This window comes from Bos indicus, chromosome 16, assembly GCF_029378745.1.
Source record: "Bos indicus isolate NIAB-ARS_2022 breed Sahiwal x Tharparkar chromosome 16, NIAB-ARS_B.indTharparkar_mat_pri_1.0, whole genome shotgun sequence".
Taxonomy (NCBI): domain Eukaryota; kingdom Metazoa; phylum Chordata; class Mammalia; order Artiodactyla; family Bovidae; genus Bos; species Bos indicus.
In genome coordinates, this window is record NC_091775.1 from 57033057 (window position 1) to 57048961 (window position 15905).

Consider the following 15905-nt stretch of genomic DNA (forward strand, 5'->3'; position numbering starts at 1 on the left):
ATAGGTTTCCTTTTCTCCCCCTTTTTTTCCTGGCCTCGTAGAAGTTCACAAATTAGTGTTACACAAGATGGCCGCCTCGATGGCCCCGGAACCTAGAGCGCACGGAAACAACCGACTCTGTCAACTTCCGGTTTGGACCCCACAGATTTCCGGGGTTGGGCTATGGTTATTACCGTACGGAAGGCAGCAGTTCCGAGCTGCGACTGCGCGGGCGGGACAAACGGGGTCAAAGTATACTCCGTAGAGTTCCCGGGCTGGGAGGTGGAGGTGTTACTCTTCTCGAACTGCCGGTTTGATCGCGAGAGTTGAGTGTTGCTAAGAGACGAGATGGCTGGGGCGGGGCCAGGAGGGGCGAGGAGGAGCCGAGCCCGGTAGGCGGTGTTTGAGGCTGGCTGGGCGGTGGCGAAGGACTCGCGAAGGTTCCAGAGGCGCCGCGTGCGGGAGGCGGGCCGAGATCTCGCGCAGGGTCAGGTGTGCTCGCTGGCTGTGTCCGCCGCTACTCGTGCCGGTGTTGTCTGCGCTCGCGGTGAGAGCGCTCGGTTCCGCGTTTCACGTTCTCCGTCCTACGCCGCTGCAGCCCGGGCCTTGCCTGACGCAGCCCGATCATGTCTTCAGCTTTGGAAGAGGTAAGGAGTTCGGCCCCATCTTCCTCGCTCGGCCTTGCTGGAGCTTTCCGCTCCGTCTCCCGCCCGTTTCCCGTGCCGAGCTGCCCTTCGGCCGGTGGCGGCACCTGCCAGTCAGGCCGCCAGCCTGCGTCCTCGGATTCCCGCCCTTGCCGCCTAGCCTCCCATCCGCCCAACTGCAGCGGCCTCGGTGCCGACCCGGCCGCTGCGGGCCTCGGGGCCTCCGCTTCCCCCCGGAAAGTTGCTTTCCGACGCCTCCACGGCTCGGTGTGGGTGAGCGGGAGATGTGGTTCCAGGTGGCAGGTAGGTGCGGTGGTGGACCTGAGGGCTGGTCACCTTCACGTTATCCTCAGGCTCCTCCGCTCGGGTTAACACGAGCCTGAGGACGTGAAGCTTCGTTAAATTACAGCTGATTGCAAAAACTGTTGTTCTATGGTAGAGGGCGGTTGGAAATGGGAAATTCTCGGTCCTAGCACTTAAATCTCTTAGTCATGTTTTCTCTGCACGGACTTTGGACAAGTTATGGTGCTTCTGTGGGCCACAGTAGTATCCATTTCATCGAGTCGTAAAGACCAAGAGTTCTAAATGTTGAAAACAGCAGTCTGCTATAGGCGTTTTCAAAAATAAATAAATTGAAAAGTTAGTTGTAACTTAGTAGTGGTAAATAGCTTTTTCTCTTTTAAGCCCTGTAAACTGAACAAAGGCAGTATTTTTGGAGACTGCGCAGTTGCAGAACGGGAATCATAAACTTGATTTGCTCTTTTTCTGACTTAAGATGTCAATACTGTTATTCACAGTAAAGTGTTGAGTATCCACTGGCTAGATTTGTTCTTTGGAAATCTAATGGTTAATATGAGCAAGACTGGGAAATCTCACAATTGACTTTATTGAATCTGAAAATTTGCTTTAAATGAAGAAAACGCGCATGTGTGTGTTATTCTAGATAACTTGCCACAAGTTTGTTATGTGTTAAATATAGGCCTGATGGTACCATGTGCCCTGAGGAAAGAGTCTCTGAAGTGGCTTTTTTGTGTTTCAGTCGCTCAGTCCTGTCCGACTCTTCGCGACCCCATGGACTGCAGCATGCCAGGCTCCCCTGTCCCTCACCAGCTCCTGGAGCTTGCTCAGACTCATATCCATCGAGTCAGTGATGCCATCCAACGATCTCGTCTTCTGTTGTCCCCTTTTTTACCCTCAGTCTTTCCCAGCATCAGGGTCTTTTCCAATGAGTCAGTCTTCACATCAGGTTGGCCAAAGTATTGGAGCTTCAGCTTCAGTCGTTCCAATGAATGTTCAGGATTGATTTTCTTTAGGATTGACTGATCTTGCAGTGCAAGGGACTGTGAAGATTTTCTTCTCCAACACCACCATTGGAAAGCAACAGTTCCTCAGTGCTCAGCCTTCTTTATAGTCCATAAAGAAGTGGCTTTACAGTCCTACATATGGATAGTTCTGCACTAGTCATCTTCAAAGTAGGGAGCTTTCTAATTGCAGTGTATACAATTTAGGGACAATTTGGATTTTTGGTTTTGTTTGAGATGAAAGTCACAGGTTTTAACCATTTTCGAGTGTACAGTGCAGTGCTTTTTAGTATTTTCAGTGTTGTGCTGTCATCAGCACTGTATAATTTTTCAACTCTCAGAGAAATCTGTCAAGCAGCCATTAAGCAGACACTTCCCATTACTCCTCCCGCCAGCCCCACCAGTCTAGTTGTGTCTCTATGGATTTGCCTGTTCTGAGCATTTCATAAAAGTGGAATGTTACAATATATGACCGTTTTGCTTTTTGGCTTCTTTTACTTAGCATAATGTTTTCAAGTTCATTCCTTGGTGAAGCATGTATTTCTTTATATGGCTGAAGAGTATTCTTTTGTTTGGATATACCACATTTTCTTTATTCATAAGTTGATAGACACTTGGATGATTTTCACTCTTCGGGCCCCTAGAACAGTGTTGCCCTGAATACTTGTGTACACCTTTATATGTGGATATATGGTTTTCAAATCTCTAGGTATATATCTGGGAGTGGAATTGTAGGGTCGTATGGTAACTAAGAAACTGCTGAACTCCTTTCCGAAGTGCATCATTTTACATTGCCACAAACAGTGTGTGGAGGTTTCAATTTCTGCACGTCCTCAACAACACTTGTTGTTTGCTGGATTTTGTTGTTAGTCATCCTAGTGGATGTGAGGTAGATTTAATATGTTTACTTAATGATGTTAAGCATCCTTTCCTGCGCTTGGTGGCCATTTGTATATCTTTGGAGAAATGTCTACAAGTCCTTTGCCTGTTTCAAGGCACTTTGGTTTTAATGCTTCCTAGTGAAGAATTTGGAAATAAAAAAAGTATGTTTATGAATAGGGATAAAAGGGAGATGTGATTTTGCATAAGGAAAACAAATGAATACCTAGACAAATTAAAATGCTGTATCTAAGGTATGTGTACAGGAAAAGTCCCAAGGGATCAATTTTACTGGTCATATCTCTGCAAATAACAGAGAACTGAGGAATTACCTTAAACAGGCTTGCTGTAAGTTGCTTCAGACTTTGAGTGGATATCTTATTTTTGTAGTACTATAGAGTTTGGCTGTAGAGAGGGCTTAGGGATCTCTTGCATAATTGTCTGTTTCTTTTTCTCCTAGAAAAAGGATTTCTATTTCAGTCAAGAAGTAAAACCTCTTGTTTAGACTACACATTTTCATTTGTTAAGTCCTTACTCAGAATATACTCATTGTGCATTTTAATTTTTTTGTCATCTTTTTATTATGATGTGAATTTTTAAAACCATGATAACGGAAAAGATTGATTTGAACTAAAAGGAACTTGGTACTATGCTTAAAAGATGAGCTTGCAATTTTTGTCTTAGTAACATGAATTTTGGGAGGCGGTGATAGAATTTGTACAGGAGACTGGGCACAGTTGGACTTTTTATACCAAGTTCGCAGTTACAGATAGGTGAGACAAGCGCATCTGAGTGAAATGAGATAAAAGACCTGGGGTAAAAGGCATCTATACGGAAAATGCAGAAAGTCTTTGCATTTTCTAAGACTCATAAACACTTTAAAGCTGTTCTTTGGGTATTATACCAAGTTACCAAGCATTTAAATATTTTTATATTGAACCTTACATGATCTCTGGCTATAATGTCAGTCTTCCTGTCAAATTGCTAGTATCAAGTGAGAATGTAAAGTCATTTTAACAAAAATGAATCCCTTGTTTATAAAGATCTCATGCGTTTGCAGTAGGTCAGAAGATAAGTGGGAAAAAGTTTTTAAGCCCATTAATTTTTTAATAGTGTCTTGGTCTCTCTCTAGAAAGAAATAGAAATCGGCCATGTGTTGGCGTGAGAAGAAGGAACAGGTGGCATTCGCAGTGATCAGGAGTGTGGTGGATTGTTTGCCCAGGTTTTCCCCCTACTGTGCAACCCAGTCCCAGACTTCTGATGGTAAAATTAACCAGGAGCTTTAGAATCAGACAACTTATTAGAAGAAATTTGTCTTTTTTTATCTTTTGTCTTAAAATAGTAAGCTTTTTTATTTATACTATTTGAGGTGGGAAGATCATTGAGGACCAATCATTGATGGAATGTAGAGGATTACCTCAGTCGAGTAGCTGTATCATTTCACCATGCTTATCATGTACTCATTTATTTTAATATTTTAAAAATTCCTAGTATCTGATGACACGATTGCATGTTACAGTGAAATCCATGAATCCCTTTTTGTTGAATTTATTCATCTTATCAGGAAATACTTATAAATCACAAAAGTATCTTGTAAATACAATTTTTAAAACAAAGGCAGATAGCAAACAGTCTACCAAACTGGAAAAATCTGGCTTGATTACCTATTGTTAATTCCAAGTTTTCCTTTTTAAAAGAAAGGGACCTTGAGTTATTTACAATTCAGTAGGCTGGAGGAAAGACTCCTAGTTGCTACCAATCCTAGACAATTTAAGTGACCCTCTTATTCTTAGCTCTTAGTTCAGTAAGTTGAAATGATCAATATGCACAATATCAGACTATCTTTTTTATCGTATCTAATTTATCTTTTATTTTAACACAGCTCCAGAAAGATCTAGAAGAGGTGAAGGTGCTGTTGGAAAAAGCCACTAGGAAAAGAGTACGTGATGCCCTGACAGCTGAAAAATCCAAGATTGAGACAGAAATGAAGAATAAGATGCAGCAGAAATCACAGAGGAAAGCAGAACTTACAGAAAATGAGAAGCCAGCTGCTGTGGTTGCTCCTATTACAACAGGATATACAGTGAAAATCAGTAATTATGGTATGACTTGTCCCTCACATCACATCCAGCTCTTTCTGCCTCTGAGGAGGCCTGTTCTTCAGTAGTGACTAACAAAATCATTTTTGAAAAGTTCTGAGTGAGTGTTTTTGGTCATTCGAAATAGAGGACCTGTCAGCTCTTATTTAATAAGATGGTTTTTAAGAGATTAAAAAGGAACCTATTCTGAAATATATTCAGTATATGTGGACTCAGCTTTGTATCTATATATGTTTATCAAAGAAAATTTGGATAATAGGAAAAAAAACATGAAGGAGAAAATAATAGTAATTCTACTATTCAGAGATATTCTAGTAATAACCGTAATACTGTTTAGAATACAATATTTTATAAGGGATATAATGCATGTCCCAAAAAAACACATGTACAATTAACATTTTTAAACTAAAGTGGAAAAGCATTAATCAATACTTGTTTATTTTACCACAAATTGTAAGCATTCAGTATTTCCAACTCAATGGTAATAGTGATATATTGATATATGTTAGCTTGCTATGTATTTAAATTTTTTTCTTGTGTGTATGTGTATATACACTTTTTTTTTGGATTTGCTGAATTTTCATAGATATCTTTTTTACTGGAGTATAGTTGCTTTACAATGTTGTATTAGTTTCTGTTGTACAACAAAGTGAATCGGCTATGGGTATACTTACGTCCCCCCTGTTTTGGATTTCCTTCCCACTTAGGTCACCACAGAGCACTGAGTCGAGTTCCCTGTACCATGTAGTCAGTTCTTATACCTGTTTTATACACAGTAGTGTATATATGTAAGTCCAGTCCAGCCCACCACCGCCACCCCATTCCCCCTTGGTATCTGTGTGTGTTCTCTCTGTGTGTGTCTTATTTTTACTTTGCAGATAAGTTCACCTATACCGTTTTTCTCTTTCTGACTCACTTCACTCTAAGACAATCTCTAGGTCCATTCACATCTCTGCAAATGGTACAGTTTTATTCGTTTTTATGCTGAGTAATATTGCATTGTATGTATGTACCACATCTTCTTTATTCATTCCTCTAGATGGACATCTAGGTTCCTTCCCTGTCCTGGCTGTTATAAATAGTGCATCAGTGAACATTGGGACGCATGTGTCTTTTGAATTATGGTTTTCTCTGAGTATGTGCCCAGAAGCGAGACTGCTGGATCGTACAGTAATTCTGTCTTTACTTTCTTAAGGAACCTCCAGACTGCTCTCCGCTGCGACTACACCAATTTACATTCCCACCAACAGTGGAGGAGGGTTCCCTTTGCTCCATACCTTCTCCAGCATTTGTTGTTTGTAGGTTTTTAGATGAGGGCTAGTTTCATATATATGGACAGCTTTTTGCCTTCCTGTTTCCTATTTCACTTTGCCAAACCACCACCCATATTAACTGAGGAAGGGAATCCAGTTAAATTCAAAAAACATTTCTGAGCATCTAATATCTTGTATTGTACTTGGACTTGTGAATACAAAACAGTGAGCAAGACCCAGTCCCCGCTCATGGTGTGGTTGGGACATACACACCTGGTACCATAACAGTGTCATAATACCATTTTTCCTCAGTTGACTGTAGACTTTTATTTTGGAAGCAGTACAGCTTGAAGTCTGAGTAATGAGCTCTCATGAAGGCAGGGATAATCTTTTTTTCTTTGTACTCTCAATATCTAACACATAGTAAGTACTTAATAAATACTTGCTTAACCGAATAAAGCTTTATAAAGTATTATGAGACTATAGCTGATAAAATAACTCTGCTGGAAGGTAAGAGTCAGGGAGAACTAGAAGAAACATCTCAGTTTAAAAGGTGCGTTCAGCACTTGTGAAGAAAAGAGAATTGTATGAGCAAAGGACATAAAGAGAGATATGAAGGTCATCATGTGTTTAGAGTATTGTCATAGCAAAAAGCAGTTTTAAGTGCTGTGTTTAAGTGATGTGCTGCAGTACTGTAGGAAATATGCTAAGTACTTCTTTGACTATAGAAAACTGGCCTGAAGGTGGTAGGGCTGTGGCATCTTAACTAGGAATCTAGGTTTGTGTTTAGGGAGAAACTTATCGGTGGGGAGGATGGGTTGAATGAATGGGAACAAACTAAATTAAATTCTCCAGAACCCTCTAGCACATTTTTTTTTTTTTAACACTACATTTCTATTATACTGGACCAGGTAAGAAAATGTCATATATATAGTACACAATAAATAAATAAAAATATATTTTGTTATGTAATATGCTTTTTATATGATGTTTGTGTGTTTTCTGTAAACCCTCTAGGTTAGAGACTAAATAGTTTGATAATATATACTGAAGTAACATTTATTAGATGTTGTTAGTCAAATTTGGTGTATTTGGATGAATTTGACTCTAAATTTATATTCTGCTTTATCAGGGAAAGGGATTGAGGAAGCTAGGATTGCATTTGTTGAACTGCTTAGAGAAGTGGGTATGATTATGGAATTAGATAATTAACTGAATTTTTTTTATGAACTATATGCATTTGCTGTTCTAGAGATAGTATCAGGCTTTACTTCTGTTGTTTTCTGTTGTTATTGTTACCAGGATGGGACCAGTCAGATAAGTTTGTGAAAATCTACATTACCTTACCCGGAGTTCATCAAGTGCCTGCTGAGAGTGTGCAGGTGAATTTCACAGAGAGGTGAGTTCTCACAGTGGAGAAGATTGCTTTATAATGGGTCCTTTCCTTTGCAGTTTCTAAAATTCTGCTTGAGTATTAATTATCCTTTACATCCGCTTTAAAAGTTGAGTCTTCTGCTCTGAGATGGCCAAATGCACATCCTAAAATAGAACTGTGGCTTTTTTTCCACAGGAACTGATTATCACCTTTTATAGAACTAGAAGGATAATGTACTTACTATTGTGTTGTAGGTCATTTGATCTTTTGGTAAAGAACCTAAATGGGAAGAGTTACTCCATGATTGTGAATAATCTCTTGAAACCCATCTCTGTGGAAGGCAGTTCAAAAAAGGTAAGTTTACGTTTTTGGTCATAATACTGTGAAATCTTATGAAATGAAGATGAACTGGAATTAACTTATCCTGCTGCTTGTTTTTTAAATAAAGTTTTATTTGGACATACCATGCTCACCTGTGTACGTGTTGTCTGTGGCTGCTTTTGTGCTACAGTGGCAAGTTTAAGCAGCTACAGTATACCGTGTGGCCCACAAAGCCTGAAATGTTAAACTTATCTAGTAGCTCTTTACAGAAAAAGTTTGCCAGCTCCTGCTCTAGAAAAGTAGATTATAAGAATACTGCATTAGAATCAGGAGGGTATTGAACAAACAGAAAATAGTTAGAATGAGACTTGGGTTTTAATGCCAGGTTTATCACTTGCTGTGACCTTTGGCAGCTCACTTCATCACTTTGTACCTCAGTTTTCTCATTTGTACAATGGGAATAAAATCTGTTTCACAAAATTGAAATAAAGTGTCTTTGAAAATATTTTTCACTGATTCATATAATCTCTACCTAATTTAAATAAAGTTTAATGCCTCTGGTATATAGACGCGCCATTCTGCTGTGTTTACATAGTTAATGAAGCAGCTGAAAGGTAACATTAGAATATAGTTCAGTGATTAGCTTATGACTCCCTGCTCCTTTCTTTGTCCACTAATGGCATAGCTGAAGGTAGTACTCAAAGAACTCCTAGAGTCATATGAATGTTTGTTGAAAGGGTTATGTGTTCTTGCTCTTTTTGCATATTCACCTTCCAAACTCGTTAACCAATACTGCCTGACATGGTTTTCTGCATGACTCTGACTGCTCTTACCATATTACTCTGTCCTTCAGTCATCAAAATCCAGCATTCCTCCTTATTTTCAAATAACCAAAATCATCCCTTCTTGCAGCCTTTCTCCTTGCCATGTCAACTGCCTGGAAGGCCCTCTTTTGCTGGATCTTGGGCCACGGCTCAAATTTCACCTCAGAAAGGCTTTCCGAGTGAAGTTCCTTCCCTAGTCCCCATTAATATCCTCTTTAATCTCCCCCAGTCCCATTAATACCCTCTTTTGATAGCACCTAGTATTTGAAGGTATTCCAGTTTTACTTGTATATGATTTCATTTCTCCATAAGTCTTCAGACTCCAGCCTATTTATAAAACTATTACTAATACCTAAACAGGTCCTGTATATAACAGTAACTCAAGTAATTGAATAAATAATTATATTCTAAATATTCATGCTTATCACCATGTGTTCTAAGTTGTACCTGTTTTCTACTTTTTTCCTAGGTCAAGACAGATACAGTTCTGATCTTATGTAGAAAGAAAGCAGAAAACACGCGGTGGGACTACCTGACTCAGGTTGAAAAAGAATGCAAAGAGAAGGAGTGAGTCTGTTCTCATTTGAGGATTATAATGTATTTTTTACTGGGATTATAGATTTTCATTGATAGTAGTCTGTAATTTTGTATTGCATTTGTATTATAGTCTATAATTTGACCACTTACCTTATGTCCTCTGACTGACCAGCCCATGTCTTGCTTCCAGCTTGTCAGAGGGCACCAGAAGGGGGCATGTGTCTAGCAGGTTGCTTCTTAAGGAGGTCTTTGTACTTGTGGTTGGTTGTTTTTGCCAGTTCTTAACCCCGGGCTGTGGTGCTTCTATACAGGTAACTGCTCGTTCCTGGGAGACTGCATTTCAGTAGCTACAGAGTAGCCCAGATGCCCATATACAGTTTTTGAGTTCCACAAGTTTCTGCTATATAATTAGAATTTCACTATCACTGGTGGGCTTCCCTCATAGCTCAGTCGGTAAAGAATCTGCCTGCAATGCAGGAGACCTGGGTTCGATCCCTGGGTCGGGAAGATCCCCTGGAGAAGGAAATGGCAATCCACTCCAGTATTCTTGCTTGGAAAATTCCATGGACAAAGGAGCCTGGTGGGCTATAGTCCATGGGGTCGCAAGAGTTAGACACGACTGAGCGACTAAACCACCACCACCATCACTGGTACAGAGTGAAAAAGAGAATATTTTTATCTTACTTAGTAATGGCTATTCTGAAAAACATTTTTATTCAGAGCTGCTTCCATTCTAGGTCAAACATTCCTCTGTTCTCCTGCAGTGGTAATGTACTACATTGTGTCAATTAGCCATCAACATCTCTTATTCCCCCTTCCCATAGCCACTGGGCATTTGGGTTGTGGTTGGCTAAGGTTAGGCATTATCTGTGGAATTGCTTTTAAATCTAGAATGGGTCACCTGAATATAGGAACCTGTCTTACGTTACTATATCCCAAGAATCTGGCACTTAATGAGGTGAGTGGAAAAGTTAACGGGCCCAGTTTGCACACTGATTAAACTAGAAGTGTGCTTTTATACCACCAAGCCCAAGACTCTTGTATTTCAGTCTTAAGAGGAAGGCTTTTCTAATTAAAATATATATGTGCTTCAGTATGTGTCTATGTGTTATAATGTATGTTTATTTTTCTCAATGAAATTTTTATAATACATGAGGAAACATGGTTTTAAAACATTAAAACAGTTCAGAAAGGTAAATGATTATTTACTTACCTTTTCTGCTAAAACTCCAGGAAATGCCAGGGTCCCAAGATAACAACCCCTTACCGTTTTTGATGACATTCTTTGATGAGCTAGCTGTGGGTGTATATTGTCTTAGATAAATTCATGCATGTTTTGATTCTTTCTTTTAGGATACTGTCTGGCTCTTAACACGTGTACTTCCTACAGCCTAATTAGTCTCTCTGTACTTAGTAATCATAAGGTATAAACTGTTATATATATATTCCTTCACTATTTATTGTGTATTTTTTTTTAATAGAAAGCCCTCCTATGACACTGAAACAGATCCTAGTGAGGGATTAATGAATGTTCTAAAGAAAATTTATGAAGATGGAGATGATGATATGAAGCGAACCATTAATAAAGCCTGGGTGGAATCAAGAGAGAAGCAAGCCAAAGGAGATACAGACTTCTGAGACTTTAAAGTCTTTTGGGAACTGAGATGTGGAAAAATGATGTTTCCAATAAGGAAATGTTGCTGAGCTGCACAAATAAATCTGACATATAACTACTTACACAGCCTTCTTCTAAGTAAAGGCAGTGAATTCTCCATTTCCTGCTGGAGGATTTATTTAAATAAAATACGCTTATTAAACACTTCCTCCATGGATGGTTTCTTTAGTAACCAGGCCATTTTATTCAAGAAGAGTAACGTTGTATTCTGGTGTGAAATGTAAAAAAGCGAATCTTGCCTAATGAAAATGCCGCATCGTGTGTATTGTTCAGCTCAGAGGTAGAAAACAAAGTTCATGCTTGCCTTTCAGTTCCTAACATCAGCTCCCGCCAGTGTAAGAATAAAAATAAAGCCTGAATTTTTACATGAAATGCAAATTTGTACCTGTGTTTTAAGGTTGTTACAGAGGTTGATTGCTTTACTCCCACAGCTTAAGTAATTCACATAGCATGTATCACAATGGCCTAATCTAATCACAAATATTTTTCTCTAGGCTTAAATATATTTATGAATAAATTAGAACTAAATCTAAACATAACAGACAAACACATTTGTATGGTACTAATAAGGATTTTTGCTATGGATCAGATAGATGGCTTATAAAAACAGTAACCCCAGAGCAATAATAAATGTGCACATCCATGTATTTTATGCTCAGAAAAGTTAGTAAAGCTATTCTGTCCAAGAGTATGTTAGAAATGTCAGGTTTTTAGGGGTATTGTTTATTTAAAGGTTATTATTCCTCCTAAAATGACAAGAGCAAGATGCACAACCCCCCACAATAACCAAAAACATTGAAAGAATTCTAAAATTATTAACAGTTTCTTAGAAAAAGGAATGTAAAGTGACCTTTAACATACAAAAGTACCTTGTTCAGAAGAGAAATAATTTTAAAACAGTCTAAAATGTACTGACTGTTACGGTATGGGGCAATATATATATGGTAATGGATTAAAAAGGTTGAGAAGCTTAAAACTTGTATAGAGGAATACTTGGTAGTATTTACCAGAATTATATATGTATTTATCCTCTCACAATTCTACTAGGCTCTTTCCCAAAGATAACACTGGCAAAAATTTGGAGTGATACTGAGGTATACACAAGATTGGAGACACCCAAATGTCAACTCATAGGGGAATGGGTGAGTGAACTAGTACTTTGAAACATCTACACAGAAAGTACTGATGATAGTCACCAAAAAATGAAGATGGTTTCCATATACTGATACACAGTGATCAACCAGGAGACAGTAAGTGGAAAAGCAAAGTGCAGAACCTTGTTTCTGTTAAACCTACCTTAGTGTCGGCCAGGGTGAGAAATGTGAATATGTAATATATATATATATATTTGCATATAAATAGACAATGGAAGAAAAAACTCAAAACTAATAAAAATGGCCACCAATAGGGAAAGAAAAGAGATGGGATGGGAGCAATCCTGTGAATGTACCTTTTCCCATTGTTTTGACCACCTACAATTTAAGAATTTAAAACCTAAAAACCTGGGGATGGATCAAGATGGCAGAAGAAAAATATGTGGAACTCACCTCATACAAATACAGCAAAAATACACCCACCTAAAGAATAATTCTCACCAAATGCCCACTGAACACTGGTGACAAATCTCATAGAACCAAAGTGGCAAGAGATATCACCACGTAGCTGGGTAGGACAAAACTGACCAGTTTCCTCACCCTGGGATCCTTCACCAGCTGAAAGGTCAGCTGGGAAAGAAAGCCTCAGGTGCAAACGTGGGGTGCAACACCCAGCTTGTGGCAGGCAGGGCAGAAAGAGATCAGCACGGAGGGTCATGCCACCTCTGCACTTCCTAGCCCAAGCGAAGGGAATTGTACAGTATTTTATAAAAACCTGTAAGGGAAAAGAATCTGAAAAAATAACCGATACGTGTATGTATAGCTGAATCACTGTGGTACACCTGAAACATTATTGAATAAGTCAACTACATTTCAAGTAAATCATGATCAAAACAAAATACCTTAGGAATGAACTTGGTGGCTCAGCTGGTAAAGACCCCTCAATGCAAGAGACATGGGTTTGATCCCAGGTTGGGAAGATTGCCTGGTGAAGGCAGTATTCTGGCCTGGAGAATTCCATGGACTGTATAGACCTTGGGATTGCAGAGTCGGACAGGACTGAGTGACTTTGACTTCACTTCAGGAATGAATCTAATCAAGAAGGTGAAATACATGCTGAAAACTATAATAAACACTGATAAAGGATACAGAAGGAGGTTCAAAGAAAAAAACATGCCATGTTGTTGGATTAGAAGAACTAGTTAAAATGGCCATACTACCCAAAGCAATCTACAGGTTTAATGCAATCAATGTACCCATGACATTTTTCACAGAACTAGAACAAGTAATCCTAAAACTTATATAGAACCACAGAAGATCCAGAACTATCAATGCAATCCTTAGGAGGAAAAACAAAGCTGGAGGCATAACCCTCCTAGACTTCAGACAGTACTACAAAGCTACACTAGGCAAAATAGTATGGTGTTGGCACAAAAACAGACATGGATCAGTGGAAGGGAACAGAAAGTCCAAAAATAAACCCACAAACCTGTGGTCAGTAATCTTCGATAAAGGAGGCAAGACTATAATGGAGAAAAAGCCTCTTCTGCAATTGGTGGTGGGAAAGCTGAACAGTTGCATGTAAATCCAGACTTATTTCAGGAAAATAAATTAAGTTCCTTACAGAAAAATGACAGCTGATGCAGAAAAATAAGGGAATTTAGAAAATCACCATTAATTGAAACACAGGTCAGGGTAACAACCATCAGTGAAATGCTAAAATCATTAATGACACCCCTTCAAATGCAGGGGTGACGCTGCCCCTCCCAAATCCACTGAACTTAAATCAGGAGGCAAGGGATGAGACTGCCGGCCAAGAGAATAGTGGAAGCAAAGGCATCAAACAGTGAAACTGTGGCCACTTCTAGTATCAGAACTAAGAAGCACACAACAAAGGCCTATCAAGGAAGGCATCACATATGTGAAGGAGCTAACACTTAAATACCAGTTTTAAGCAAAGGAATGAGAGTTTGCTCTACAGATAAGTGACTGTAGAGCAAAAGTTGGACAACCAGATATGAGCCTTCTGATCCATTCCTAAAATATTAAACCTGAATCTGGTCAAGCTACTGGATGTAAATACCACTTTATAGGAATAGACTAAGTTAAAGGACACATAAAGAAGCAAACAGCCAAATGTTGACATTCTATAGGACCAATAACCTGGCTCCTCCAACAAATGAATTACATGAAGAAAAAAGGGAGGAGTAGAGATGGCAAAAAAAAAAAAAAAAATGTGAACAGTACTTGAACCTGATTCAAAGGAAAAGGTAGGTTATCAGTGATATGCCAGAAGTCAGCAGCTTTCATGGTCTCCTTATGATCTGTAATCAGTAAAGTCACTCAGTCATGTCCAGCTCTTTGCAACCCCATGGACTGCAGCACTCCAGGCTTCCCTGACCAGCATCAACTCCCGGAGCTTGCTCAAATCCGTGTCCATCAAGTTGGTGATGCCATCCAACCATCTCATCCTCTGTCGTCCCCTTCTCCTGCCTTCGGTCTTTCCCAGCATCAAGGTCTTTTCCAGTGACTCAGTTCTTCGCATCAGGTGGCCCAAGTACTGGAGTTTCAGCTTCAACATCAGTCCTTCCAATGAACATTCAAACTGATTTCCTTTAGGATTAATGGTTTGATCTTCTTGCAGTCGAAGGGACTCGCAAGAGTCTTCTCCAAAGCCACAGTTCAAATACATCAATTCTTTGGTGCTCAGCTTTCTTTATAGTCCAACTCTCACATCCATACATGACTACTGGAAAAACCATAGCCTTGACTAGATGGACCTTTGTTGGCAAAGTTATGTCTCTGTCTAGGTTGGTCATAGCTTTTCTTCCAAGGAGCAAGCGTCTTTTAATGGCTGCAGTCATCATCTGCAGTGATTTTGGAGCTCCCCAAAATAGTCTGTCACTGTTTCCATCGTTCCCCATCTATTTACTTGAAGTGATAGGACTGGATGCCACGATAATAGTTTTTAATGTTGAGTTTTAAGCCAGCTTTTGCACCCTCCTCTTTCACTTTCATCAAGAAGCTCTTCAGTTCCTCTTCACTTTCTGCCATAAGGGTGGTGTCATCTGCGTATCTGAGGTGAATGATATGTCTCCCAGCAATCTTGATTCCAGCTTGTGCTTCATCCAGCCCAGCCATTTCACGTGATATATTCTGTATGTAAGTTAAATAAGCAGGGTGACAATATACAGCCTTGACGTACTCTTTTCCCAATTTGGAACCAGTCTGTTGTCCCATGTCCAGTTCTAACTGTTGCTTCTTGACCTGCATACAGATTTCTCAGGAGGCAGATAAGGTGGTCTAGTATTCCCATCTCTTTAGGAATTTTCCAGTTTGTTGTGATCTACAAAGGCTTTGGTGTAATCAATAAAGCATAATTTGATGTTTTTCTGAAATTCTCTTGCCTTTTCAGTGATGCACTGGATGTTGGCAATTTGATCTGCGGTTACTCTGCCTTTCCTAAATCCAGCTTGAACATCTGGAAATTCACAGTTCACATACTGTTGAAGCCTGGCTTGGAGAATTTTGAGCATTACTTTGCTAGCGTGTGAGATGAGTGCAGTTTTGCGGTAGTTTGAACATTCTTTGGCATTGACCTTCTTTGGGATTGGAATGAAAACTGACCTTTTCCAGTCCTGTGGCCACTGCTGAGTTTTCCAAATTTGCTGGCGTATTGAGTGCAGCACTTTTCACAGCATCATCTTTTAGGATTTGAACTAGCTCAACTGGAATTCCATCACTTCCACTAGCTTTGTTCATAGTGATGGTTCCTAAGGCCCACTTGACTTAGCATTCCAGGATCTAGGTGAGTGGCTCTAGGTGAGTGATCACACCATCATGGTTATCTGGGTCATCAAAGATCTTTTTTTGTATAGTTCTGTATATTCTTGCCACCTCTTCTTAATATCTTCTGCTTCTGTT

General features: G+C 39.6%; 1 protein-coding gene across 1 annotated transcript; it reads left to right on the forward strand.

Moving 5' to 3' along the window:
* The first annotated feature begins 351 nt into the window (after positions 1-351).
* Positions 352-11259, forward strand: CACYBP (calcyclin binding protein). The gene is made up of 6 exons (XM_019976636.2): positions 352-626; positions 4686-4905; positions 7458-7554; positions 7785-7884; positions 9145-9242; positions 10694-11259. The coding sequence occupies exons 1-6, from the start codon at positions 606-608 to the stop codon at positions 10848-10850; spliced, it is 693 nt and encodes a 230-aa protein (XP_019832195.1). The 5' UTR covers positions 352-605; the 3' UTR covers positions 10851-11259.
* The last annotated feature ends 4646 nt before the right edge of the window (positions 11260-15905 follow it).